The 27,988-nt window shown below is 45.2% G+C and overlaps 2 protein-coding genes across 2 annotated transcripts; one reads left to right on the forward strand and one right to left on the reverse strand.

Moving 5' to 3' along the window:
• The first annotated feature begins 568 nt into the window (after positions 1-568).
• Positions 569-21,786, forward strand: LOC129834378 (cadherin-15-like). The gene is made up of 14 exons (XM_055899299.1): positions 569-782; positions 14,397-14,561; positions 15,004-15,159; positions 15,554-15,698; positions 15,810-15,991; positions 16,163-16,291; positions 16,468-16,653; positions 17,077-17,321; positions 18,971-19,113; positions 19,211-19,444; positions 19,584-19,823; positions 19,938-20,083; positions 20,189-20,383; positions 20,496-21,786. Exons 1-14 carry the CDS (start codon positions 714-716, stop codon positions 20,694-20,696), a joined length of 2,436 nt encoding a protein of 811 aa, XP_055755274.1. The 5' UTR covers positions 569-713; the 3' UTR covers positions 20,697-21,786.
• A 176-nt stretch (positions 21,787-21,962) lies between these two features.
• LOC129834377 (paraplegin-like) lies at positions 21,963-27,908 on the reverse strand. Its single transcript, XM_055899298.1, has 17 exons — positions 27,257-27,908; positions 27,003-27,105; positions 26,825-26,917; positions 26,506-26,747; positions 25,993-26,132; positions 25,716-25,818; positions 25,499-25,624; positions 25,237-25,399; positions 24,944-25,117; positions 24,603-24,727; positions 24,412-24,514; positions 23,704-23,814; positions 23,474-23,589; positions 23,159-23,315; positions 22,916-23,079; positions 22,702-22,779; positions 21,963-22,544 (listed from the first exon to the last, which is right to left on the reverse strand). Exons 1-17 carry the CDS (start codon positions 27,470-27,472, stop codon positions 22,320-22,322), a joined length of 2,439 nt encoding a protein of 812 aa, XP_055755273.1. The 5' UTR covers positions 27,473-27,908; the 3' UTR covers positions 21,963-22,319.
• Between the last annotated feature and the right edge of the window lie 80 nt (positions 27,909-27,988).

Genomic DNA, 27,988 nt, shown 5'->3' on the forward strand with positions numbered 1-27,988 from the left:
AGTATTGAGTGTGAGTGTGTACATACAGTAGAGGCTCCTCCTGGGCTGTGTGGCCCAGGGTCAGGTACAGCAGGCAAGCCAGAGCAGAGCAGTGACAGACTGAACACTGCTGCTGAGGACTGACCTTCACCAGGGCTCTCTCAACACAGCACAGCCACCAGCTGCTCTTCCGCTCTCCTCTCCACACTCCTTTATTTCCCTCTTTCTCTCTCGTTCCCTCACTATATAGTTGTCTCTCTTGTTCTTCCTGTTTCTCTCCATCTCTCCTTTCCTCTTTTTCTCCCCTCTTTGTCACTCTCTTTCCAATTTTCTTTCTCTCTGTCTCTCGCTCTCTCTCTTGCTCTTGATATCTCCTATCTCAATATATCCATCTTTCTCTCTCTCGCCTTTCTCTCTCTCTCTGCATCTAGTGACCCCCCTACTTCCCTTCCCATAGCTGGGGTGTGTCCCAGTTGGAGACTCTGAGGGCTAAGGGGTTAGAATTTCAGACTTCAGCCCTCCCATGCACATGTGCTGTCACTCAATCGCCTCTGCACTCACTGCCCAGAGAGAGAGAGAGGGAGAGAGACACACAGGGGGTTTGGATTTGAGAAATTTGGTTCCATTGCCCAGTACCGTGAGAAACCCTGAGCTTCTCTTAAAACTGGTTTGAGAAAGAGGTGCCACTGTGGTCATTGGGTACAGTACGTGTTGGGGTTCATTGAGAAGATCGCATGCTGGCACAGGAGATGGCATCAAGGGGGTTGGCAGTGCTGTGTGTGCTGGTGGCTGGCCTTGGTCAGGTAGGAAATATCATACTACTCTGGTGTCACTCTACATACTTTATGACCTACACTTTCTTAAATCACACAGAGATGGGGCTATTTCAACTTCAGGCTATAATATATATGCCATTTAGCAGACACTTTAATCCAAAGCGACTTACAGTTATCCGTGCATACATTTTACGTATGGCTGGTCCTGGGAATTGAACCCACTACCCTGGCGTTACAAACACCATGCTCTACCAACTAAGCTACAAAGGGCTACATTTGATATTTTCTCACAGTCTGCTTGTCAGACTTTAACTTGGATGTATATGTGTTATTTAAAGCAGTTTAAATGTGATTTAAGCGGAAGTAGTTTTAGCTGTGTTTGTCTTATATTTCCACAGTGCAGGAGTTAGGGCTGTGGTGGGACACTGTTTATTTAGTAAATCTATAGTTTATGTTTTAATTTGAATGATATGCTTTGTTGACATAACATAAACAGATGTTCATCAATAGAAATGATACACATCATGTGAAGAGGTGAACGTGGCTATTGGCTAATCTAAACATTTCAGAACCGTCGTAGATCAGATTATGAATACTCTTGTAAACGACCAATGAATGCTGATGTTTTATACATCAGGCTGAAATCGGGGCTCCACTGTTAGCAGGCTTGTCATCAACACCATTATTAGACACATAATGGATGACATTGTAAACAGACATTTTACTAACATAACTCATTCCGTCAGGGCTGTTTATACATGTAATGGAACCCAGGTTGGAGACCTAGACAATTGTCCCTCACCCTCTTCTGTTGAATGGCCTGAAATTATTATGGATGTTGCAGGTTTGCAGCTAAATTAATTTCCAAAAGTATGGATAGAAAGACTTCAAACAATGTTTTAAGCAATGACTTTGAATTTATGATGGCAAAGTGTGTTGCCTACTATACGTTTTTATGCAGGCAAAGTTCTGAAATGGGTAAGGGCAACTATCTGAGTCACATTTTCTTTACTAGTGTATCCAATTCGAGAACCACATGGTAAATGACATCAGCTGTAGAAGATGGTTGTAATAGATAATTGAAACAGCCATGGGGAATGCCAGTTAGTCACAGTTTGCCGCCGGCCCCACGGCCATGTGTGTTACTGTGAGATAAAGAAACAGGTACAGTTGAAGTCAGAAGTTTACATACACTTAGGTTTGAGTCATTAAAACTCGTTTTTCAACCACTCCACTGACTTCTTGTTAACAAACTATAGTTTTGGCAAGTCGGTTAGGACACCTACTTTGTGCATGACACAAGTAATTTTTCCAACAATTGTTTACAGACAGATTATTTCACTTATTATTATTATTCACTGAATCACAATTCCAGTGGGTCAGAAGTTTACATACACTAAGTTGACTGTGCCTTTAAACAGCTTGGAAAATGATGTCATGGCTTTAGAAGCTTCTGATAGGCTAATTGACATAATTTGAGTCAATTGGAGGTGTACCTGTGGATGTATTTCAAGACCTACCTTCAAACTCAGTGCCTCTTTGCTTGACATATTAGGAAAATCAAAAGAAATCAGCCAAGACCTCATAAAAAACATTGTAGACCTCCACAAGTGTGGTTCATCCTTGGGAGCAATTTCCAAATGCCTGAAGTTACCACGTTCATCTGTACAAACAATAGTATGCAAGTATAAACACCATGGGACCATGCAGCCATCATACCGCTCAGGAAGTAGACGCATTCTGTCTCCCAGAGATGAATGTACTTTGGTGCGAAAAGTGCAAATCAATCCCAGAACAACAGCAAAGGACCTTGTGAAGATGCTGGAGGAAACAGGTACAAAAGTATCTATATCCACAGTCAAATGAGTCCTATATCGACATAACCTGAAAAGCCGCTCAGCAAGGAAGAAGCCACTACTCCAAAACCGCCATAAAAAGCCAGACTATGGTTTGCAACTGCACATGGGGACAAAGATGGTACCTTTTGGAGAAATGTCCTCTGGTCTGATGAAACAAAAATAGAACTGTTAGGCCATAATGACCATTGTTATGTTTAGAGGAAAAAGGGGGAGGCTTGCAAGCCGAAGAACACCATCCCAACCATGAAGCACGGGGTTGGTAGCATCATGTTGTGGGGGTGCTTTGCTGCAGGAGGGACTGGTGCACTTCACAAAATAGATGGCATCATGAGGGAGGAAAATGATGTGGATATATTGAAACAATATATCAAGACATCAGTCAGGAAGTTAAAGCTTGGTCGCAAAAGGAGTCTTCCAAATGGACAATGACACCAAGCATACTTCCAAAATTGTGGCAAAATGTCTTAAGGACAACAAAGTCAAAGTGTTGGAGTGGCCATCACAAAGCCCTGACCTCAATCCTATAGAAGATTTGTGGGCAGAACTGAAAAAGCGTGTGCGAGCAAGGAGGCCTACAAACCTGACTCAGTTACACCTTCTCTGTCAGGAGGAATGGGCCAAAATTCACCCAACTTACTGTGGGAAGCTTGTGGAAGGCTACCCGAAAAGTTTGACCCAAGTTAAACAGTTTAAAGGCAATGCTACCAAATACTAATTGAGTGTATGTAAACTTCTGACCCACTGGGAATGTGATGAAAGAAATAAAAGCTGAAATAAATCATTCTCTCTACTATTATTCTGACATTTCACATTCTTAAAATAAAGTGGTGATCCTAACTGACCTAAGACAGGGAATTTTTACTAGGATTAAATGTCAGGAATTGTGAAAAACTGAGTTTAAATGTAGTTGGCTAAGGTGTATGTAAACTTCCGACTTTAAATGTATGTGATGACTCAACCCATGGGGCTTAGCTTGCATCACAAAATGTGTAATCTGAAAGTAATACACTTTAAGTACAAACACGTACCAAAGAACAAGAACACCAGGACCCCCAACAATAGACTATAGCCCAATGCCCACTCTACACTTGAAGGACCGTACATTCATGATTTGGATTATCCATAGACTTCCAGTAATCTATTTGTGAATGGACCGATGTGAGAGACCTAAAACCACAGAACAAGATCTTTCAAACCTGAGATCCTAGTTACTCAGGTTACATACAGCACATCAGATAACTATTTTAGCTCTGTGTGTAAGTTTAACCTATGTGAGTTTGATGTGTTACAACTCAGTGAGTGGAAAGTGGCTGGTGAGGTTTCACGAACACCTACTACATACGATATACCGCTATGGGTGGAAGGCTGTGTTGCTTTTGAGAATATCCCTGGGAAAGAAAGAGGGTTGTATTTAACTGGCCTGGCTACAGAGCGTGGGCTCTGTACATAGAGGCAGTCATGTTGGCCAGCAGCTGTTCCCAGATGCGTACTTGATGCCATTTGTCCCGCTCAGTAATCCCCGTGCGGAAAGAGGAGTCGGCCACTCCCTAAACCATGAAATCAGGGACAAATCCGTCCATAAAGCAGCAGCCGGTGCTGAGTTCATGCTGATTGGAAGAAATCACTCAGTACAGCTGCTCAGTGTCTGAAACACAGGCCTGTTCTGTCTGTGTGGATGCTTTCTGTTTTACACAGACTTGGCTTTCAGGAACAGAAAGGGCCTCAACTACAGGGGCAGACACAACTTTAAAACCACTCTGCCTGTGCACTGTTACCAGAGATTATCTTTCCAAATGACTCTTTCCCAATTATATTTCCTTGATTGCTGGCATCCACTCGCCTCACCTTTCTCTCAAACATCTGAGTGCAGGGGCCTTGGATCTTCTCCTCCAATGTGAAGTGAGGAGGAAGGACACGAAGATGAAGGAATGACAAATTGGGAAAAAGCCACTGTTGCAACGGGCTTTGGTGTTATCTCCATTTTCACCAGTTGAGTCATTGACCAATTAGTGACCCTTCAACGGATAGGGTCTCTTCATGTTGTTAGAAAACAGGTTCCATTTAGTCTTTGTGTTCATGTTCCATGTGTGGTGGTGGTAGGGGTGGTGATGGTGGTAGGGGTGGTAGGGGTGGTGGTGGTGGTAGTGATGGTGGTGGAGTTGGTAGGGGTGGTGGTGGTGGTAGTGATGGTGGTGGTGTTGGTAGGGGTGGTGGTGTTGGTAGGGGTGGTGGTGGTGGTAGTGATGGTGGTGGTGGTGTTGGTAGTAGGGGTGGTGGTGGTGTTAGTAGGGGTGGTGGTAGGGGTGGTGGTGGTGGTGGTGGTAGGGGTGGTGGTAAGGGTGGTGGTGGTGGTGGTGGTGGTGGTAGTGATGGTGGTGGTGGTAGGGGTGGTAGGGGTGGTGGTGGTGGTGGTGGTGGTGGTGGTGGTGGTGGTGGTGGTGGTGGTAGGGGTGGTGGTAGGGGTGGTGGTGGTGGTGGTGGTGGTGGTGGTGGTGGTGGTGGTGGTGGTGGTGGTGGTGGTGGTGGTGGTGGTAGGGGTGGTGGTGGTAGGGGTGGTGGTGGTGGTGGACCGTTAAACGGACAGGGTCTCTTCATGCTGTTAGAAAACAGGTTCCATTTAGTCTTTGTGTTCATGTTCCATTCACAACAGATGTGACAAACATTACATGGAAAGGAACAGGAAAAAACATTTTTGAAATGGGACACTTGTTATCCCATCTCATTCAGAGCACCTGATGCCTTGCATCAAATGATGTTTTCTCTCTGACACAAAAGGTCATGTATTTTCTTTTGAATGAGATAAGGGAATAGCAGTGGCAGACAAGGCTGATGGAACAAAAACAGCAGTGTTAATGGGCACGGTAATGGTCTCTCCTTGGACTTCTATCATGACCCTCTGAAAGAGGATTGACCCTGGAGTGAATAAGGGGTAGAGGTGGTGGTGTGATGGTGGTAGGGGTGGGGGTGGTGTTGGTGGTAGTGGTGGTAGTGTTGGTGGTGGTGGTAGTGATGGTGGTGGTGGTAGGGGTGGTGGTAGGGGTGGTCGTGGTGGTAGTGATGGTGTTAGGAGTGGTGGTAGTGTTGGTGGTAGTGGTAGTGATGGTGGTGGTGGTAGGGGTGGTGGTGGTGGTGGTGGTGGTGGTGGTGGTGGTGGTGGTGGTGGTGGTAGGGGTGGTGGTAGGGGTGGTGGTAGTGGTGGTAGTGATGTTGGTGGTGGTAGTGATGGTGGTGGTGGTAGTGGTGGTGGTGGTGGTGGTGGTAGGGGTGGTGGTAGGGGTGGTGGTAGGGGTGGTGGTAGGGGTGGTGGTGGTAAGGGTGGTAAGGGTGGTAAGGGTGGTGGGGGTGGTGGTGGTGGTGGTAGGGGTGGTGGTAGTAGGGGTGTTGGTGGTGGTAGGGGTGGTAGTAGGGGTGTTGGTGGTGGTAGGCGTGGTGGGAAGACTCCTGAGCCAGAGCTGGGAGAGAGAAAGAAAGGGGACATGATGAGATGAGGAAGTGGATTCGGTCCTGGTACAACCTCCCTCTGGCTTTAATACAATTCCACGCCAAATTAACAAGCGCTATTTTCACTCCCACACTCTGGGAGTGGAGTCCTAAGTAATTCTCATTGTCCCCATTAGGTCAGCAGTCATGAAGCTCAGACACCTCTCTTGTGAAACCCTGGCTAGCACCCCCAAGTAATAGGAGGCCCAAGCAGCCATAGCTGAGGGGGTGGGAAGCGAGGTAGATAGCTGCTCATTACAAGACTTTGGAACTGCTCATTTAGAGCCTTTGGAACAGTGACGGGGGAGGACCATGAGGGGAACAGGGCCACCTGTCTGACCCTCCACCCCATGGCCAGAGGGATTGTCAGGCATGCTGCCTGCATTCTCTCCCTCTCCCCTCCTGCTCATGCTGTGGCACTCTGGCTGGCTCACATAGACAGACTGTACCTCCACTCAGCTTGCACATGTCTCACTCAGGGGTCTATTTTATATTCTACTTTAGAGAGGCAGGTCTCTAAAGCTATGACTTACTGTTAATTGTAAAAGCTTGATGTTTCTGTCTAGATATGTATGAGTAACAGTAAATATGTGTATCTTGCACTGACTATGACCTGCTGTGGTAAATGGAGTGAATTAAGCAAAAATAAGTGTTTTATCACATAACAGCTACTACTGTAAAACAAAAATACACATTTCAAACAGAGTTACTACTCTCATGACATACCTCATATAGTTGGTGCAAGCTTGTAATAGCTCTGAAGATATAAAACTCTCACTCTATGGAAGGGTATCCAGTCATGCTCCCCCACCATGTCCCACCCATGGTGGGTGGATGGGTGGGTGTGTGAGAGAGACTGAGCACCCTTGACTCAACAGCATGAATTTGAATAATTTAATCCGTGGATACTATAGCAGACAACAGCATAATGTTCTATTTACCAAGCTTCAGTAAATAATTGTCCACTCCATGGGACAGATGTTGGTCTCTTAGCAGCTAAGTTTCATTCACAAAATGATTGGCACACTTTCAAAGCTATTTTTAGACACAACCGTTTGAGAGAGTTGCCAGGGGTCCTTGTTGCTGGCACTATCCATGAAAGTGTGACAGTCTTGCTTCAGCTTCTCAGTGTGGGGTCAGTCTGAGCAGTATTTTCGTCACAGCAACCGATTATTACGTGGAAATGTTGCCCCAAACCTTTTGACAACAAACGTTATCTAACACTGCGAACAAGATCCTGGATGCTTTGATTGTGAAATACACACTGATTTTGAAATACAATTTATTTAGGTACTGCGCATAGTTAGTATATCAAGCTTGTTGTTGAATGTTTATGTGTACAAATATATATATATATATGGGTATGTGTATGCATGTATATACACTACCGTTCAAAAGTTTAGAGCCACTTAGAAATGTCCTTGTTTTTGAAAGAATAGCACTTTTTTTGTCCATTAAAATGACATAAAATTGATCAGAAATACAGTGTAGACATTGTTCATGTTGTAAATTACTGTTGTAGCTGGAAACGGCAGATTTTTTATGGAATATTTACATAGGCGTACAGAGGCCCATTATCAGCAACCATCACTAGAAGGCCAGCATCCCGGAGCCTCTTCACTGTTGAAGTTGAGACTGGTGTTTTGCGGGTACTATTTAATGAAGCTGCCAGTTGAGGACTTGTGAGGCGTCTGTTTCTCAAACTAGCGCAGTCCTACCTACCTACCTCAGAGTGCAGTCCTACCTACCTACTTCAGAGCGCAGTCCTACCTACCTACTTCAGAGCACAGTCCTACCTACCTACTACCTACTTTAGAGCGCAGTCCTACCTACCTACTTCAGAGAGCAGTCCTACCTACCTACCTCAGAGAGCAGTCCTATCTACCTCAGAGTGCAGTACTCCTCACTGTGTTAACGGGGGTGTTGACCCCCAAGAGGCACCAGGCAACTGCTGGCCACAGGGTGAGAGGCCAAGGTGTAAAAGTATCTGGGGAAAAGTCCCTAAAACAGTTCATATTGGTGAGCAGAAAGAGGAGATGTGCTGTCCTTCACCCTAGCTGTCAGAGGTGACTGGTGCTAATTGGTAAGATGACTCCTAGGTGTAGCCCAGTCACTGCTGAACTGGAAAAGAGATGAAGACATTACGGAGCCCTACTGGTTTTGTTTGCCACCCAGATGGAGTTGAGACCACAGGAGATGATTTTAACTGTGTCTGTCTACCGATCCTCTTCAGAACGTGGCAGGCTCCTTCCAAAGTAGACCTCAAGCCCCGTTCAACAACCTGATCTCACAAAACTAACCAGGAGCACAGTGGTCAGTTCTGGTTCACAAGGATAGACCGCAACATCTATTTCTCTAATTCATATGCTATTATTTTCCTTTAGTTATTCTTCCTGAGCTGTTGTTGTATTCAATCAAAACCAGTAACACCACAACAAAAAAGCCAGTTTGAATTCATAAGTTGCAGAGTAAGTTCTTTGTTGTTGAGTAGAGATGTTGAATCAGGAATTCAACAGGAATGTAGTTTCAGTGTTAACCGCATCATCCAGTTACAGATTTTGATTGAACAGGGCCTTTGGCCTCTGACTGGCCGTAGCTTCATCTCTGATCTGTGATCAGAGCGATAGTGGGAGGTGAGAAGGATTTTCTGTCTAGACTGGTATGTGAGTGTAAACATCTCTGTATGAGCGTAGGGAGGACTACACCAGTGGCTTAGGGTCGGGGTCAGGAATATAGAGCACTCTAAGATTAGTCTGCTCCTAACTCAGCCTGGACATGGCACTCATAGTTGACATTCTCCTCAGACTGTACGTTACAGCAGCGTGACAAAGTGCCAGTGTGCCATATCTCCAGGCCTAAGGGACAGGGAAGGGCCACCATGTCACAATACACAATAGTGATTCAATCTAATAATGTATTTCTCATATCAATGTCTTTATGTATGGAAAGAGCCATGTGAGGAATATAGGCTATGGACAATGTTCCATATTCTGTTTAGTTGTATTATCATGTTATTACTCTGTAATTACAAGTTGTTACTACAGACTTTATGATTGATGATGAAAAGCTGAATGAGAACAAAAGGTGTTATCTTTTCTGTATCTTTTTAGCACGCAAATTTGTGTATAGACAAGACTTATCTGCCAATATCTGTGATCATCGTGTTACCACTAAATGCTGAGCTTTTTCTCTTAAGGAATGTGTGTTTGAGTGTGTGTGAGGAATTGTGTCATCAGAGCGGATTTGTAAAGTGACCCCCCCCAACCCCTAGTCAGGTGCAGAGTTGAACATAAACGGGAGTCTGTAAGTGTGAGTAAGAGAGAGGGTGGGAAAGCACGGGAGCTAAATCCATAGGTGACAGCTGGTGTGTGCGTGTCTGAGTGTTTCTGAGTGTGTGCTTGAGATAAAGGCAGAGCGTGCGTGATGGAGAATGAGAATGAACATGAGAGTAATTGTTTTCGCCAGGCATTATGGAACCGGTGTCGTCCAAAAAGTTTTACTTTTGTTATACTTTTGACTCTTCGGACCAGTCATACAGCAAGACAATGATCCAAAACACAAAATAAAGGGAAAATGGCACATTTTAGGTTTGGAATGGCCTAGTCGAAGTCCAGACCTAATCCTAATTGAGATGTTGTGGCAGGACTTGAAACGAGCAGTTCATGCTTGAAAACCCTGTGGCTGAGTTAAAGCAGTTCTGCATGGAAGAGTGGGACACAATTCCTCCACAGCAACGTGAGAGACTGATCAACAACTACAGGAAGCGTTTGGTTGCAGTCATTGCAGCTAAAGGTGACAACCAGTTATTGAGTGTAAGGGGGCAATTACTTTTTCACACAGAGGAATTGGGTGTTGCATAGCTGTTAATTAAATAAATCAAATAAGTATCATATTTTAGGGGTTATTTGTAAACTCAGGTTCCTTTTATCTAAAATTACATTTTGGTTTAAGATCTGATAACATTCAGTATCAAAAATATGCAAAAGTACAGAAAATCAGAAAGGGGGAAAATACTTTTTCACGGCACTGTATGCATGTCTGTATTCCCAGTCATGTGAAATCCACAGATTAGGGCCTAATGAATTTATTTCAATTGACTGATTTCCTCATACGAACTATAACTCAGTAACATCTTTGAAATTGTTGCATGTTGCGTTTATATTTTTGTTCATTGTACAATATATACTGAGTATACAAAACATTAAGCACACCTGCTCTTTCCATGACATAGACTGACCAGGTGAATCCAGGTGAAAGCTATGATCCCATAGGGATGTCACTTAATAACTTCAATCAGTGTTGATGAAGGGGAGGAGACAGGTTCTCATTTACAACTGTGACCTGGCCAAGATAAAGCAAAGCTGTGTGACACAAACAACAACACAGAGTTAGTTACACGTGGAATAAACAAGCATACAGTCAATAACACAATAGAAAAAATCCATATACAGTGTGTGCAAATGAGGTAAGATAAGGGAGGTAAGGCAATAAATAGGCCATAGTGGCGAAATAATTACAATTTAGCAATTAAACACTGGAGTTATAGATGTGCAGAAGATGAATGTGCAAGTAGAGATACTGGGGTGCAAAGGAGCAAAAATAAATAACAGTATGGGGATGAGGTAGATTGGATGGGCTATTTACAGATGGGCTATGTACAGGTGCAGTGATCTGTGAGCTGCTCTGACAGTTGGTGCTTAAAGTTAGTGAGGGAGATATGAGTCTCCAGCTTCAGTGATTTTTGCAATTCGTTCCAGTCATTGGCAGCAGAGAATTGGAAGGAAAGGCGGCCAAAGTAGGATTTGGCTTTGGGGGTGACCAGTGAGATATACCTGCTGGAGCGTGTTCTACGGGTGGGTGCTGCTATGGTGACCAGTGAGCTGAGATAAGGCGGGGCTTTACCTAGCAAAGACTTATAGATTACCTGGAGCCAGTGGGTTTGGCGACGAATATGAAGCGAGGGCCAGCCAACGAGAGCGTACAGGTCGCAGTGGTGTGTAGTATATGTGTAGTATATGGGGCTTTGGTGACAAAACGGATGGCACTGTGATAGACTGCATCCAATTTGCTGAGTAGAGTGTTGGAGGCTATTTTGTAAATGACATCGCCGAAGTCAAGGATCGGCAGGATAGTCAGTTTTACAAGGGTATGTTTGGCAGCATGAGTGAAGGATGCTTAGTTGCGAAATAGGAAGCCAATTCTAGATTTAATTTTGGATTGGAGATGCTTAATGTGAGTCTGGAAGGAGAGTTTACAGTCTAACCAGACACCTAGGTATTTGTAGTTGTCCACATAATCTAAGTTAGAACCGTCCAGAGTAGTGATGCTGGATGAGAGGATAGGTGCGGGCAGCGATCGGTTGAAGAGCATGCATTTAGTTTTACTTGCATTTAAGAGCAGTTGGAGGCCATGGAAGGAGAGTTGTATGGCATTGAAGCTCGTCTGGAGGTTAGTTAACACAGTGTCCAAAGAAGGGCCAGAAGTATACAGAATGGTGTCGTCTGCGTAGAGGTGGATCAGAGAATCACCAGAAGCAAGAGCGACATCATTGATGTATACAGAGAAAAGAGTCTGCCCGAGAATTGAACCCTGTGGCACCCCCATAGAGACTGCCAGAGGTCCGGACAACAGGCCCTCCGATTTGACACACTGAACTCTGTCTGAGAAGTAGTTGGTGAACCAGGCGAGGCAGTCATTTGAGAAACCAAGACTGTTGAGTCTGCCGATAAGAATGTGGTGATTGACAGAGTCGAAAGCCTTGGCTAGGTTGATGAATACAGCTGCACAGTACTGTCTTTTATCGATGGCGGTTATGATATCGTTTAGGACCTTGAGCGTGGCTGAGGTGCACCCATGACCAGCTTGGAAACCAGATTGCATAGCGGAGAAGGTACGGTGGGATTCGAATGGTCGGTGATCTGTTTGTTTACTTGGCTTTTGAAGAACTTAGAAAGGCAGGGTAGGATAGATATAGGTCTGAAGCAGTTTGGGTCTAGAGTGTCTCTCCCTTTGAAGAGGGGGATGACTGCGGCAGCTTTCCAATCTTTGGGGATCTCAGACGATACAAAAGAGAGGTTGAACAGGCTACTAATAGGGGTTGCAACAATTTCAGCTGATTATTTTAGAAAGAGAGGGTCCAGATTGTCTAGCCCTGCTGATTTGTAGGGGTCCAGAATTTGCAGCTCTTTCAGAACATTAGCTATCTGGATTTGGGTGAAGGAGAAATGGGGAAGGCATGGGCAGGTTGCTGTGGGGGGTGCAGGGCTGTTGACCAGGGTAGGGGTGGCCAGGTGGAATGCATGGCCAGCCGTAGAAAAATTCTCATTGAAATGATCAATTACTGTGGATTTATCGGATGGTGACAGTGTTTCCTAGCCTCAGTGCAGTGAGCAGCTGGGAGGAGGTGCTCTTATTCTCCATGGACTTTACCGTGTCCCAGAACTTTTTGGAGTTTGTGCTGCAGGATGCACATTTCTGTTTGAAGAAGCTAGCCTTATCTTTCCTAACTGCCTGTGTATATTGGTTCCTAACTTCCCTGAAAAGTTGCATATCACAGGGGCTATTCGATGCTAATGCCGTACACCACAGGATGTTTTTGTGCTGGTCAAGGGCAGTCAGGTTTGGAGTGAACCACGGGCTATATCTGTTCCTGGTTCTACATTTTTTGAACGGGGCATGCTTTTTTAAGATTGTGAGGAAAGCACTTTTAAAGGGAAGACATAGGGAAGACAACAGATTTAAGTGCCTTTGAATGGGGTATGGTAGTACAACCTGGTCTCAGACCATTTCATATTATTATGTACGTGAATCCGAGATACTCCATTTGGTATGGTATATTACACTTCGTATGGTATGTATGTATTTGTGGATGTTCATCACCTATTTCGTATGATATGTTATGAATTACAATTCATATTATATGTTACGAATTTGTAAAATGTACATTGTGTTACAAATTTACTTAACGTATGATATATTACAAATTCTAGGTAGGTGGCCAATATTAGCTAGCTGGCTAACATTAGATAGGCTAGGGGTTAGGGGTTAAGGTTAGGGTCAAGTTTAAAAGTGAGGTTATAGGGTTAAGGTTAGGGTTAGGGTTAACTAAAAGGGTTAAGGTTAGGGGAAGGGTTAGCTAACATGCTAAGTAGTTGTAAAGTAGATACAAAGTAGTAAGTAGTTCAAATGTAGCTAATTAGCTAAAATGCAAAGGTTTTTCCACCCATCCACCCCGACCAACCATCCTAATTTCATTTTTGCCTAAAGTAACCATCTGCCAAACGTAGAATATCATACTAATTTGAGTGTCCAGGATTTACATTTACTAAGTCTATGAGACCAGGCTGGATAGTAGGTGCCAGGCGCACCGGTTTGTGTCAAGAACTGCAACACTGCTGGGTTTTTCAGTTTCCCCTGTGTATCAAAAATGGTCCACCACCCAAAGGAAAACCAGACAACTTGACACAACTGTGGGAAGCATTGACATCAACATGGGCCAGCATCCCTGTGGAACACTTTCAACACCTTGTAGAGTCGAGGCTGTTCTGAGTCCAAAACAATGGGGGGGGACTCAATAGTAGGAAGGTGTTCCTAATGTTTGGTATACTCAGTGTATGTCTCCACACACCTAGGCCTAGGCTATTGAAGGATTCAAGACAATGTCGTCATTGATTGATCCCAGATTCTGTCTCACTGTAAAAGCAGCCTGTCATTTAGATCATTTATGAGGTAAAGTCTCCAGTCATCTAAAATTATGTAGAAAAAGGCCAACATTTTTCCTGGTCCTAGGCTACAAAAAAAAAATCCCCATGTGTGCAACTTACGCAGCACCTTGCTTTATTACAAAGGTGATTTCTTTTCATGTGTTCCAATACCTCAGAGCCCCCCACCCAGGGCTCACTTTTTGTTCCGGCACCTCCCAATTTACAAATGAAGCACTGGAGATGTAGTGTATGAAACTTGAACCCATGCCTCTCCACCCCCTCACCCGCCGCAGCCCAGTGGATTCCACATTAGGGACGGGCAAGAGGGGGGGTCACCATTCAACCACCACCAGGCCACAGAGAGAGGCCAACGGCTGCAACCCTCACCAACTGATATTAGTAGCCACAACACGGCTACCAAAAATATAAAAATGTATTTGGGTTCTGTACTCCTTGACATGAAGAATATGAATCATGATTTAAACGACTTCATTCATCCAGAAATGTATGGCCCTCACTCAGACCATCTAAATGGAAATTGCCGTTGAATGAATCGTGTATAATGGTGCTCTTAAATGAATCCCATTCTATTGCTACAGGTCGGGAGCAGCAGCCAAGCGGGCAGGGAGGACCTTAACCCAGCGGTCCTGTATCCATGGAGACAGAGGAGCAGTGGAGGTCTGAGCAGGGTGAAGAGGGACTGGATCATCCCTCCAATCAGGGTGCTGGAGAACAGCAAGCAGGTCCCCGAAAACCTGGTCCAGGTACTGAATCATGTCATCTCATATCTATACTGATGCTAGGGCCTCTATACATACATTAACTGATGAGAGTGTTGGCTAAGTGACTAAGATGTAAATGTTAGGGTAACACTGACACTTTTTGGTCCAGTGAAATTGATCTTACAAAACATGGTATGTAAGATCAGTTACATGTGATCAAGACATCCCACTGCTCTCAGACTAAAGTGAACATGGTTATTGTCCAGACAGACAGCCCTTTAAACTGAGCATGAAAGAGCCACGCTGGCCTCTCTGACCTCTAGAACCACGAACCAGTTATGTGCTGTTGCTCTCCCTCTCTGTTCCCATCAGTGACCACATTCACATCTGGTACTCTATGTGCTGCTCTGTTCAGTTCGCTCTCCTCTCACCCTTCCAATGAGATTCTCACCCAGCCATCCTCCTGTGTTGTTTGTTCCTCCAGATCAAATCAGACAAGATTTTCACCGGAGAAGTGATCTACAAGTTGGAAGGACCAGGGGTTGACCAGGACCCTAAGTACCTGTTTGAGATAGACGATAAAACGGGCTGGATCAGGAGCATGATTCCCCTGGACAGAGAGAAATACAGAAGCTTCACGGTACAACTCACAGGAGAGACATGCGCACCATTGCCTTTGACATGTAAATTATACTATGTCAGCCAGACCCCTTCTTTTGTCTGGGTAACAAGAATGTCACATGACATAATATCAATGTTAGTATGTCATTCAATGTTTTTCAACTAAACATCTACCACTGCGATTTTATTACATTGACTGTCATTGTTGAGCGAGAAGGGAAGTTGCGCACAAGTCTGTTACTATAGTGAGCACGTCTGTTACTATAGTGGGGTGCCTTCTTCGTAGGCCTACATGAGCAGCTGTATATAGACCCAAATCAATCGCAGTCAATAAGCTGAGAATCGTGTAAGAACAGCAAAAAAAGACGATGTCTAGAAACATATGAGTAAGGTCCTGTTTCTGTTCTCTACAGCTGAAAGCCTTTGCCCTGTCGCCCAGTGGAGAGAGACTGGAGAATCCCTCCACCATTGAGATCGTAGTGCTGGATCAAAATGATAACCGGCCCAACTTCTCCCAAAAAGAGTTTGCTGGGTCCGTTTATGAATTCTCTGTACCAGGTAAACACATGCATCACCTACACATGCTGTGGATGTATACGCAAAGCCGGTACACAAAATGCCAACTGATCGGGTAGTGAACTGAGAGAGTGATTGATGTTGTTTTAACAGGCACATCTGTGATGTCTGTGACTGCGACTGATGCTGACGACCCAACCACAGACAACGCTATCCTGAGCTACTCTATCATTGACCAGGAGAGCATCCCGCCTCTCCGCATCAATAAGACCATGTTTGGCATCAACAACGAGACAGGGGCCATTTACACACGAGACGTGGGTCTAGACTGGGAGGTAGGGGCTCTTCCTTTGTCTTTTCATTGACCCATTATTTAGGTCATGCCCTTTCTGGTTCAACAGAAGCACAAAATTTTGAAAGGTGTTTGAAAGAAAAAACGAATTCATGTCAAATAATAATACTGTATGTGCCATAAATGACTGTGAAAATCTGTGCATTCCTTACAGGTGGTTAAAGGTTTTAGGTTGAAACTGCAGGTTGCTGACATGTCAGGCATGGGGTTAACCAGTCTTGCCAATGCAGTCATACATGTGACTGACATCAACAACAATCCCCCACGATTCTCCCCAGACCTGGTGAGTTTCACTGTTTAATCTCTCATTAACTGTTAGCTCCCTTCCATCAATTGACTTTTATCAGATGATATAAACGATATGGACACATCATTCAGACCAGCTTTAAAATATAGACATGCACATGTGTTTATAAAAACTAAGCACAACTACTTTGTGTCTCTGTTTCCTGAATACAGTACACTATGTCAGCTGTGGAGAACAAGGTAGACTTTGTGATTGGCTGGGTCAACGCCACAGACAATGATGAGCCAGGGACAGGAAACTGGGAGACAAAATATACCATCGCCAAGGGCAACCCCTCTAGGAACTTTGCCATTCGCACAGACCCTGTGACCAACGAGGGTATCCTGTCAGTGGTGAAGGTAAGCTATTCTCCATCCGGCAGGAGGACAGGAGGGAATGTGTGGGGGACATTCTGGCTCCATGTTAGAATGACAAACATGACAATCAGTTCATCCAGTTTATATAGAGCCTATATAGAGTATAGAGCATGTGATCACACAGTGGTCAGAGCCAGGCCTTGAAACATGACACTGTTAACCCATCTAGTGGTGACTAACTGAACTGCAAGTCACCGGGTCACATCATTACATTCCGTTAAGAGTCCTGTGCTGTGACATATCACTGGCTGTAGCTGGAATTTTCAAGGATGTGACTGATGCATAAAACGAATACAACAAATATGTGGAACGGTATGTAGTTTAGTTATTTCTCAACATGTATGTCAAACCTACGCTATCCAAGTTGTCTTTCAAAACCTCTGCCTTTTTTTGTTGTTGTTGCAGGCTCTGGACTACGAGACCCAAGAGGTGTATACTTTGACTCTGACAGTGGAGAATGTGAACCCTCTCAGCATCAAGGCCCCCAAGGACCCCGTAAGGAGTGCCACAGTGGTGGTGACCGTGGTGAATGAGAACGAGGCCCCACGCTTCAATAAAGACCCCATAGAGATCGTGGTTCTTGAGTCTGTGGTCCCTGGCACCGTGCTGGCCAGTAACATCGCCTACGATCCTGATAATGCAAAACTCAAGTAAGATTGGTGCACTGGAGAACTCTGAATACATAACAATATACACTGCTCAAAAAAATAACACATCCTACATCTGAATGAATGAACTATTCTTATTAAATACTTTTTTCTTTACATAGTTGAATGTGCTGACAACAAAATCACACAAAAATGATCAATGGAAATCAAATTTATCAACCCATGGAGGTCTGGATTTGGAGTCACACTCAAAATTAAAGTGGAAAACCACACTACAGGCTGATCCAACTTTGATGTAATGTCCTTAAAACAAGTCAAAATGAGGCTCAGTAGTGTGTGTGGCCTCCACGTGCCTGTATGACCTCCCTACAACGCCTTGGTATGCTCCTGATGAGGTGGCGGATGGTCTCCTGAGGGATCTCCTCCCAGACCTGGACTAAAGCATCCGCCAACTCCTGGACAGTCTGTGGTGCAACGTGGCGTTGGTGGATGGAGCGAGACATGATGTCCCAGATGTGCTCAATTGGATTCAGGTCTGGGGAACGGGCGGGCCAGTCCATAGCATCAATGCCTTCCTCTTGCAGGAACTGCTGACACACTCCAGCCACATGAAGTCTAGCATTGTCTTGCATTAGGAGGAACCCAGGGCCAACCGCACCAGCATATGGTCTCACAAGGGGTCTGAGGATTTCATCTCGGTACCTAATGGCAGTCAGGCTACCTCTGGCGAGCCCATGGAGGGCTGTGCGGCCCCCAAAGAAATGCCACCCCACACCATGACTGACCCACCGCCAAACCGGTCTTGCTGGAGGATGTTGCAGGCAGCAGAACGTTCTCCACAGCGTCTCCAGACTGTCACATGTGCTCAGTGTGAACCTGCTTTCATCTGTGAAGAGCACAGGGCGCCAGTGGCGAATTTGCCAATCTTGGTGTTCTCTGGCAAATGCCAAACGTCCTGCACGGTGTTGGGCTGTAAGCACAACCCCCACCTGTGGACGTCGGGCCCTCATACCACCCTCATGGAGTCTGTTTCTGACCGTTTGAGCAGACACATGCACATTTGTGGCCTGCTGGAGGTCATTTTGCAGGGCTCTGGCAGTGCCCCTCCTTGCACAAAGGCGGAGGTAGCGGTCTTGCTGCTGGGTTGTTGCCCTTCTACGGCCTCCTCCACGTCTCCTGATGTACTGGCCTGTCTCCTGGTAGCGCCTCCATGCTCTGGACACTATGCTGACAGACACAGCAAACCTTCTTGCCACAGCTCGCATTGATGTGCCATCCTGGATGAGCTGCACTACCTGAGCCACTTGTGTGGGTTGTAGACTCCGTCTCATGCTACCACTAGAGTGAAAGCACCGCCAGCATTCAAAAGTGACCAAAACATCAGCCAGGAAGCATAGGAACTGAGAAGTGGTCTGTGGTCACCACCTGCAGAACCAGTCCTTTATTGGGGGTGTCTTGCTAATTGCCTATAATTTCCACCTGTTGTCTATTCCATTTGCACAACAGCATGTGAAATTTATTGTCAATCCGTGTTGCTTCCTAAGTGGACAGTTTGATTTCACAGAAGTGTGATTGACTTGGAGTTACATTGTGTTGTTTAAGTGTTCCCTTTATTTTTTGAGCAGTGTATATGTTTATGTACTGTATGTGTATCAAAAAGGAAACTAAAACATTACTGTCATTTCCATCAGGTATGACATACTCAGAGATGCTGAGGGATGGCTTATAATCAATCACGAGACTGGAGAAATCACAGCCAGGAAACCGTTCAATGTCCGCTCCCCTCACGTCAAGAACAACATTTACAATGCAGTCATCAGAGTCACAGACACAGGTGAGTATCCTGAGTTAGTCACTGCTTCACCTCACATAACTTGAGACATCAGGTCAAGCAGGAAGTGACAGTGAATAATGATGTCATTTCCTCCTAGATGCTGGTGGAATCTCGACCACAGCGTCTCTGGTGATCACTTTGCGGGAGACCAATGACTTCCTCCCTCAGCTGTTCCCCCTGATGGGGACGGTGTGCAGCGAGTCAGGCCGGGAGACATCTGGTCTGTTCCTGAGTGCTGTGGATGAGGACCTGCCCCCTCATGCTGAACCCTTCACCTTCCAACTGCAAGACATCAATGTGTCTGCCAACTGGACCATCATACAGGTCAATGGTAAGGACTATATATAGCAAGGACAGGACTAGATACTCCTAAAGTCCATGCAGAATAGGTTATGGAGTAGTACGCTATGTCTTCTCATTCCATCTCCCTCGCCCTCTGTCTGTGTTTGTGTGTCGCTCTCTCTCTCCAGAGACTCATGCAGCGCTGCGACCCCTGGTAGAGCTGGAGACAGGGGAATATGCTGTCACTGTGTTGGTGACTGACTCTGGCACCCCTAGTCTCGGTGCATATGCTCAGGTCAATGTGACTGTGTGTCCGTGTGGAAAAGACGGTGAATGTAAGACCGAAGCTGCTGCCATATTCGGAACACGAGTTGGTGTCAGCTTCATCGCCTTACTGGTCATCATGGCCAGCATCGCACTCCTGCTATGTAAGCTATACCTCATGTAAACCCTCACAACACCTGAACAAAGCACATCGCTACATGAACACACACATTTTCCCAAATGTTTCTGTGCAGTGAGATGGGTCTCTGTGTTCTCAGTGCTGCTGCTCCTGGCTGTAGCCGTGGGTAACTGCAGACGGCATCATATGAAGAAAGGAGAGGGGCTGCTGGTGGGGGAGTCAGACGAAGACATCCGTGACAACGTCCTGAACTATGACGAGCAGGGTGGTGGAGAGGAGGATGAGGTCAGACAACATAACATGTTACAGCTGGCAGAACCAAGTTATCTGGTGACATCATCGCCTCTCTTGTCCTATAGACACTTCATACTCCTCCTTTACTCTCACTAGAATGCCTTCAACATTGACCTACTGTGGAACCCAGTGGATGTGGGACCACTCCCAACATCCTTCTACCCTCCCATCTCTGGCATCCCCAGGGGAAAGCAGCCACTCAGGAAAGACTACCCAGACAACCTGCCCTCCCCCTCATTTCCACGGAAACCCCCAGGGGACCCCACTGACATTGAGGACTTCATCAATGATGTGAGAGAGAGGATTCCATCATGGCCCTGGCCTATTGTTAGTCAGTTGAAATAAGAACGGTCCAAATCCCCAGAGAGAAACTAATGTATTTCTTGCCTGTGTGTCTCCTCAGGGCCTGGAGGCAGCAGACCATGACCCCAACGTCCCTCCCTATGACACAGCTCTGATCTATGACTACGAGAGTGATGGTTCCCTGGCAGGCAGCCTGAGCTCCATCGCCTCAGCCAGCTCAGACGGCGACCAGGACTATGACTACCTCAACGACTGGGGACCACGCTTTAAGAAACTGGCCAACATGTACGACCCACGCTAAGGAGATTTGCCCTACTGAGCTTTTATCCTCAGATGCCATCCATTTTCTCCTAAACTCTACCTAACTCCCTATTCATAATCATACATCCTCCCTATTCTGCTTGAAGCTGAAACCGGATATCCTCTCGGTGTAGAACAGGGTAGGACATGATTGGCAGAAGTTTAGAGCAGATCTCTGTGTTCCTATTCCTTCTCATGTTTCCAATTGTCTCCAGCAGTTCATTAGCTCAATTCTATTGGCTCTTTTGACACTACATATTGTCCTCAACCAATCCCTCTCTTTGCTACTGTAAAAGGTTACCGTTGTCATTTGAGGGACTTTCCTGGGTACTGTTGATATTCTCCTCACAAGTTCAGTGAGTTTGACAGGTTTGATGAGATAACTAGACAACATTCTGCAGCATATGAATGGTTCACCTTTTGCTGAGTGGGATGCGTGTGTCTGCAGAATGGAGAGGAAGGGAAGGAAACATGGTAGAGCATACCAACGAGAGAAGAGAAATATGCACTGTAGTCCTCCAGTCTGTCAGTTCACCCATAGAGTCACTTTAACCACAGTGGCCTTACCAGTCAGGTGTGTTGTCTTGGAGGTTTTTCTAATCATTTTGGTTTGTAGAAAGTTTTTTTATGTGGGAGGATTGTATTGAACAGTGATAGCAAAAAGGGCTAAGCATGCTATAAGGGAAACAGAACATCTGTGGGATTCTACCCATGTCTGGTTTTAAGTTTAATACTGTATGTGACCACTACCATTTGAAAACATTTAGATTTTCTAAGTGATGTTAATGTGTTTTCATTTTTTTATAAATATTTTGTACATACATTTTCCATTTATCTTTAATTTTTTCCCTAACAATATTACATGAATCCTCAACTCCTAAATCAAAATTCACTTGGAGGTCTACACACACGTTTGATAGTTTGTTAATTAACTCTCCTGCCATTTCAGTTTGACACCAACAATAACATTTGAAGCCAATAAGCAATGCCATTACATTTGAGGAGATATGGCTTGGTGGACAGTTTTACTTCCAACATACGCAACACTCAAACTCCTGTGAGAACCAATGGTTTGGGTGTGACAATTTGTTTTCTTGATTGACATGTATAAATTATTTACAATTGGGATTTTACATAATACATAAAAAATGTTTCAAAGCAGTGGTCTCTCATATTACTATTCCTTTATAATACTCCAAAAAATAAAAAGGACAATTTCATATTGAAGTTTGGTAAACAGAATACAAGACGGCACTGGAAACTCAAGGACAGTTCAAATAAAGCTTTATTTAAAAAGGCCCATCAAATGTTCCCTCTAAGGAACTGAAAGAGGACCCTTGGTCCTAAAAGGTCTACAAGTTCACTGTGCCTGCATCAATAACAGTCCTAATACTAACAGATACACCTCGTCTAGTTACACCTCACTCTGTAGTGAATGGATATTGATCAACAAACTGAACTGATATCCACCAGGAAAAGCAGGTGAGGTGGCATCTAACTGTTTATAGTGATTTGTATACTGGAAACGTGCAGCCCCACAGAGAGGCGCTCTGGTCCTCCTACATTATATTGCTGGAGGAGTGTGTGTACAGATTCCTGCAGAGGAGTGTTGAGACTGACCGGGTCATACAGGCCTCAGGTTCAGATGTTCATCATTATCCTCATCATCGTCCTTCCTACGAGGAGGTGGACGTGGCTCATCATCCTCCCCTGTGTCCTGCTTGTCCTTCTCCGCTTCGATCCAGCTCTGAGGGGCAATCATCTTCTTGGGCCCGTGGGGAGGGGGTCCCAGCAGAGCCTCGATGTCCTCATAGTTCACCACTTCCCGCTCCAGAAGAGCATTAGCCAACTGAAAATACACACAGAGGAAGACAGTTAGCCAATTGTGAATGCAAAGTTATGTTTGACAATGGAACACAATGCATGATGAGTGTTTAAAGATGGTAGCTATGTAGACACCACATCACACAAAAATATGACTAACAAATGTGGAATGAGGATCTCACCATTATCAGCTTGTCTCTGTTATCCAGAAGCAGTTTCTCGGTCTGTCTGTAGGCACGTGCTATCAACAGCTTAGCTTCCTGCAAGAACCAAAATGCAAGGCATACTTCACAAGGTTATCTCCAATGAACAGAACTACAGGTAAACTTACAACAGGGAAATCTACTACTTGTACTGTTTCGTCTCTAAAGTGTATTTGGGCAGGTGCAGACTTACGTGGTCCATCTGCTGCTGGAGGCCCTGACTGAAGGGCCTGCGTCCGACAGCCCCCTGCTCCACCGTCTCGGGGAAGGACACCTGACCCACACTGGAGGACATGCCATACTGCTTCACCATTGAGTAGGCCACACGAGTCACCTTCCGCAGGTCATCCTGGGCACCTAGCGCAGAGACCAACACGTCTCACACACTGAATGCTATAGGTGTGTGTATGTTGTGATGAATGGTCAGACTCCCTACCTGTGGTGACCTTGTTGAAGGTGATGGCCTCTGAGGCTCTTCCTCCTAGAGCCATACACATCCTCTCAAACAGCTGTTCTTTGGAGAACAGGTACTGGTCTCTGGGCAGGATCTGGGCAAAGCCGAGGGCAGCGTTGGTCCTGGGGGCAATGGACACCTGGCAAACAAGACAACCAGTGAATATATCACCTTTGTACAATATATGGCTATCTACTATGTTTTTGGTCCTGTTCATTTCTCCATAGTATTCAACAATATCGCATTGAGCAAAGATACACTGACAGTGGATAGACAGCTATGGAGGTGGTGTGTCACCTTCATGAGTGCCTCTGTGTGCTCTAACAGCCATCCAACCAGGGCATGGCCAGACTCATGGAACGCTACAATCCTCTGCTCCTCTTTGGACAGGATCTTACTTTTCTTCACACTTCCTGGACACACAAATGGAGAAAGTCAATAAGGGACCCGAAATCAATCTCTATCACAACTTTGGCGGGCGAGTTCCATGGGGGCAGACATTCATAGACATCGTCGTGACCTCGTACCGGCTAGGACTCTCTCCACAGCGTACTCAAAGTTGAAGGTGTCGATGGACTTGTAGCCTTCCCTGGCAGCGTGCAGGGCTGCTTCGTTACAGATATTAGCAATGTCTGCCCCTAAGAGAGTAATACACAATCCCGTTAGTAAATCCATGTATTCTGAAAACTGTGAGCCTATGTTCAGCGACAGCGTACAAGAAGGTGAATATAGTTGTTTTAGCGGGATGCTATTCAAGCAAAAAGGCCCGAGGAGGTGTGGTATATGGCCAATACACCACGGCTAAGGGCTGTTCTTATGCACGATGCATCGCGGAGAGCCTGGATGCAGCCCTTAGCCGTGGTATATTGGCCATATATCACAAACCGCAGAGGTGCCTTATTGCTATTATAAACTGGTTACCAACGTAATTAGAGCAGTGAAAATACATGTTGTCATACCTGAAGTATATGGTCTGATATACCATGGCTGTCAGCAAATCAGCATTCAGGGCTCGAACCACCCAGTTTATAATAGTCTATTTGTGTGTTTATTTTAATCTGAAAAATGTATTTCACCTTTATTTAACCAGGTAAGCCAGTTGAGAACAAGTTCTCATTTACAACTGCGACCTGGCCAAGATAAAGCAAAGCTACAGAAAACAACAACACAGAGTTACACGTGGGAGAGTGTGTGGGAGAGACCCACTGAGTAACTTCAGCCATGTGTGTACATACCACTGAACCCTGGGGTGAGCTCTGCCAGACGCAGGGAATAGCTGCTGGCTGGGTGGGTGAGCTTGAGTATCTTCAGGTGCTGCTCGTAGATCTCCTTCCTCTCCTGAAATGCACAAGGAAACAGCTCATGCACACTTAATACGTTGGAGATCTTCTGGACATAGATACTGTCAGAGAACCGGGCACTGTACCTGCAGAGTGGGGAAGTCAATAAATATGTGCCTGTCCAGTCTCCCTGGTCTCATGAGAGCATTGTCCAAAATGTCCGCCCGGTTTGTGGAGGCCAGGACAATCACATGGTCAGTAGTGCCCATTCCTATTGGAGAATGATAATAAACAGTATATAAGTGCAAACAATGTTGTTGAATAGCCAAAAAAAGACATGAGATATGTATATTATGACCCCCCCCCCGAAAATACTTAAACCTTCACATGTCAGTTATGATAAAGAGGTTGATAACCGTGACGAAGTAGCGGGAAACTATTTGTGTAACCCTAATCTCGGTTAACTCAGAACAAACCCCCTCCTCACCATCCATCTCCACCAGCAGCTGATTGAGAGTCTGCTCTTCCTCGGTGTTCGAGAAGCCAGACATGTTATTGGAGCGCTTCTTTCCCACAGCATCAATCTCATCTATGTAGACGATGCAGGGGGCTCGGGCACGCGCCTCTTTGAACAGACTCCTCACCCTGGCAGCACCAAGACCTGCACTTACAGGCAAAATATACTTTATTGCTTTGACTTGTTGTCCACCTTGCAGTCTTCTTTGGACAACTTAACTGATTACTGACTTGACTTCCGATTGGAAGCAATGCCAATCTTACCCCCAATGACTTCCACAAACTCAGAGCCTGCCATCGCCAGGAAGGGCACCTGTGCCTCTGTGGCCACAGCCTTGGCCAGAAGAGTCTTTCCACAGCCTGGGGGCCCAAGCAGCAGGGAGCCCTTAGGGACTTTGGCCCCCAGCTTGAGGTACCTGTCTGGGCACTGCCAAGAGAGATCAGGGGTCAGTAAGACACTGATGTACCTGTTGACATTGCTAATAATCATCACACATATCACCTCTTTACAAATTTAAACTCTTACCTTCAAATAGTCAACAAACTCCTTCACCTCCATCTTTGCCTCGTGCATGCCCGCCACATCTTTGAAACTCACACCCTTCCCAGACTTGCCATCCACGATAGTGAACTTGGCCATTTTCAGCTGGTTCTGTCGAGCACATCACATACGAGCATGAGAAACACAACAAAATGGCTAAGACCATTAGCAAAGGAAAAACAGTTAAACAGCCCCTACTTACAAATGCACTGAAGCCGCCTTCTTTTCCACCCATGCCAGCCAGGCGGAAAATATACCACAGGATTGCCACCCCAATGGCAGCCATTCCAAGAGCATAAAGTGCACTGTGACAGAAACAGAGACAAAAGCAGTATTGTACCAATGCCATGGAAACACACATTACATGTGATTGAGGTATAAACATATTACATGTTACCTAACCATGGCATGCATGTGATATTCAGTTTTGCATGATCACTTCACAGATGCAAGTGTTGGTTGAGAGTCAGGGAACTAACTTTCCAAAGAAGCCAGTGCGCTTGTAGGAGACTGGTATCCTGTCCTTGGCGTCAATGTTCAGCTCCTCTTCTGCAGCTCTAAGCTTCTCCTCAAATTTGTCAATGTTGGCCACCTGCATACGGTACATCAGAGCCAGCCTCTGCACACAGACGGACGGAGGAAGCGTGTGAATGGGGGCATATTTCACTGATCATCTAGATACCTGTGCTTATAAATAGGTGACATGGCCATCACAACATTAAAGTATCAATTAATGTAATGTAACGTATCAACACTCTAAAAACTGAGGGGTATACTACAAAGTAGGATCAATGAGTTAGCCAGCTAACATTGATATGCAACCAGAAATAACTATTGATCTTCTGGTTCATTAAAAAGCTAAATTTTGATATGCGTTTTCATTTGTTTAATCAATTAGACCATGCCCACGTTAACTGGCTAATCCCTTGATTTTGCTTTGTAGTATAATGTACATCAGTGTCCAGATTCTAGAATGAGGAAATGGAACGTACAGGCCTTCCGAAGATGACTGCTCCTGGGTGGAGGTAGATTTCCACGATGTCGCTCTCCGGGACCACCTGCACACGAGACACCTCACCCTTGGCCAGCATCTCATTGACAAAGTCATTCCAGGAGATGTTTCCTCCGCTGGTATTGATGGAGTTGAGGAGGCTCATGATGAGGGCGATGATGAAGAGAGTGCGCAGACGTTCCCTGTACATCTGATCCTCTTGCTCCCGCCGCTTCTTCTCCTCTGAAAGACAATGGGGAATTAAGAGGGGCCGCTAACAACTCCTGTGTTTCTTACTGACCTGGAGGTTTCTTACTGACCTTCATCTTCCTCTGGATTTTTCCCCTTAGGTCCATCACTCTTCTTTTTATCTTGTTGGTTAGACTGAGATGTACTGAAATTATTTGTGAAATCTGCAATGGTAGATTACGAGTCAGTGCCATCAGACTGGGAAATATTAGACCATCTTCGAAATTAGTGGGTGGGGTGGCTGCTTACCTAAAACATTCCACAGGCCAACAGGGTTTTTGAACAAGTTGTTCTTGATCAGAAGTGTACGTATTGCTGTCAATCTGGGACTCATGGGTCTGTGTAGCAGTTGCTGGAGAAAGAAGTGGTAACATAATATTAGACTAGGACCTTTTCCTGTTGCTCACAGTTACAGTAGCTTCAGTACATAAACAGAGGAGTGGCATGACCATTGTGATATTAATGACAGTCAGCTATTGTCATGGTGGAAACAGGCAACTAACCTGAATGAGTCCAGGGTTGAGGCCATTATGTGGTTGAGTCACAAATGGACTTAGTGAGCCTGATAATCTTTTACAGTTCATACATGTCGATTGCTGCATTTTGGCGAAATCGTTGTTCAGACGCTTGTTGACAAATTGACAGTTGTTGCGTCCCGACACGGTCCATATTATGGTCTTGTAATTTCTACAAGAACTGGCACGTCGCAGAGCTGCCATTACACTGAAAGCTGGGCTACCTAACGTTCGCACAGGTTAGATACAACCACAGTACAGCTGGCTAGCTAATAAAACTGACATGGTCACCATTAACAGTGCATTCACTACCTGGCTAGCAAACGTCAGTAATGACAATGGGCTTTCGATCTTGAGATTGCAGTAGTGGTCAGCGCAGTATTTTATTATCAAAAAATGTTGTTATTCAACATGGCAAGTATAATAAAGATGGTTTGCTACATTAAAGACATATCACTCCTCACACTGATCCGTCCTCAGTATATGTACAACTGCCTCTGTATCTTATACGACAAGATTTCGTTCACAAATCCTTTGATATGCTCTGAAATGTAGATGCACCCATCATTCTGTTTTGGTAACGATTTTGTATCATTACAGCAAGGTCAGTGAATTAAATGGGTCAAATTCCTTGTTCAGCTGACCACGAGAATAAATAAGCACATACATATCCTGACGCAAATAAAAAGTATTTGCTGAACCCCGAACTTTAACCCCAAG

The sequence above is a fragment of the Salvelinus fontinalis genome, chromosome 35, assembly GCF_029448725.1.
Source record: "Salvelinus fontinalis isolate EN_2023a chromosome 35, ASM2944872v1, whole genome shotgun sequence".
Classification (NCBI taxonomy): Eukaryota; Metazoa; Chordata; class Actinopteri; order Salmoniformes; family Salmonidae; genus Salvelinus; species Salvelinus fontinalis.

What these genes read in the sequence shown, in the direction of transcription:
- LOC129834378 (XM_055899299.1), top strand. Translation starts at nt 714, where the DNA reads ATGCTGGCACAGGAGATGGCATCAAGGGGGTTGGCAGTGCTGTGTGTG. An exon ending in TTATGAATTCTCTGTACCAG is followed by an intron (nt 15,699 to 15,809) that starts GTAAACACATGC and finishes TTGTTTTAACAG; the next exon opens with GCACATCTGTGATGTCTGTG. An exon ending in ACGTGGGTCTAGACTGGGAG is followed by an intron (nt 15,992 to 16,162) that starts GTAGGGGCTCTT and finishes CATTCCTTACAG; the next exon opens with GTGGTTAAAGGTTTTAGGTT.
- LOC129834377 (XM_055899298.1), bottom strand. Translation starts at nt 27,472, where the DNA reads ATGGCAGCTCTGCGACGTGCCAGTTCTTGTAGAAATTACAAGACCATA. An exon ending in TGTGGAGAGAGTCCTAGCCG is followed by an intron (nt 23,590 to 23,703) that starts GTACGAGGTCAC and finishes TTGTGTGTCCAG; the next exon opens with GAAGTGTGAAGAAAAGTAAG. An exon ending in TCCAGCAGCAGATGGACCAC is followed by an intron (nt 22,780 to 22,915) that starts GTAAGTCTGCAC and finishes TGGTTCTTGCAG; the next exon opens with GAAGCTAAGCTGTTGATAGC.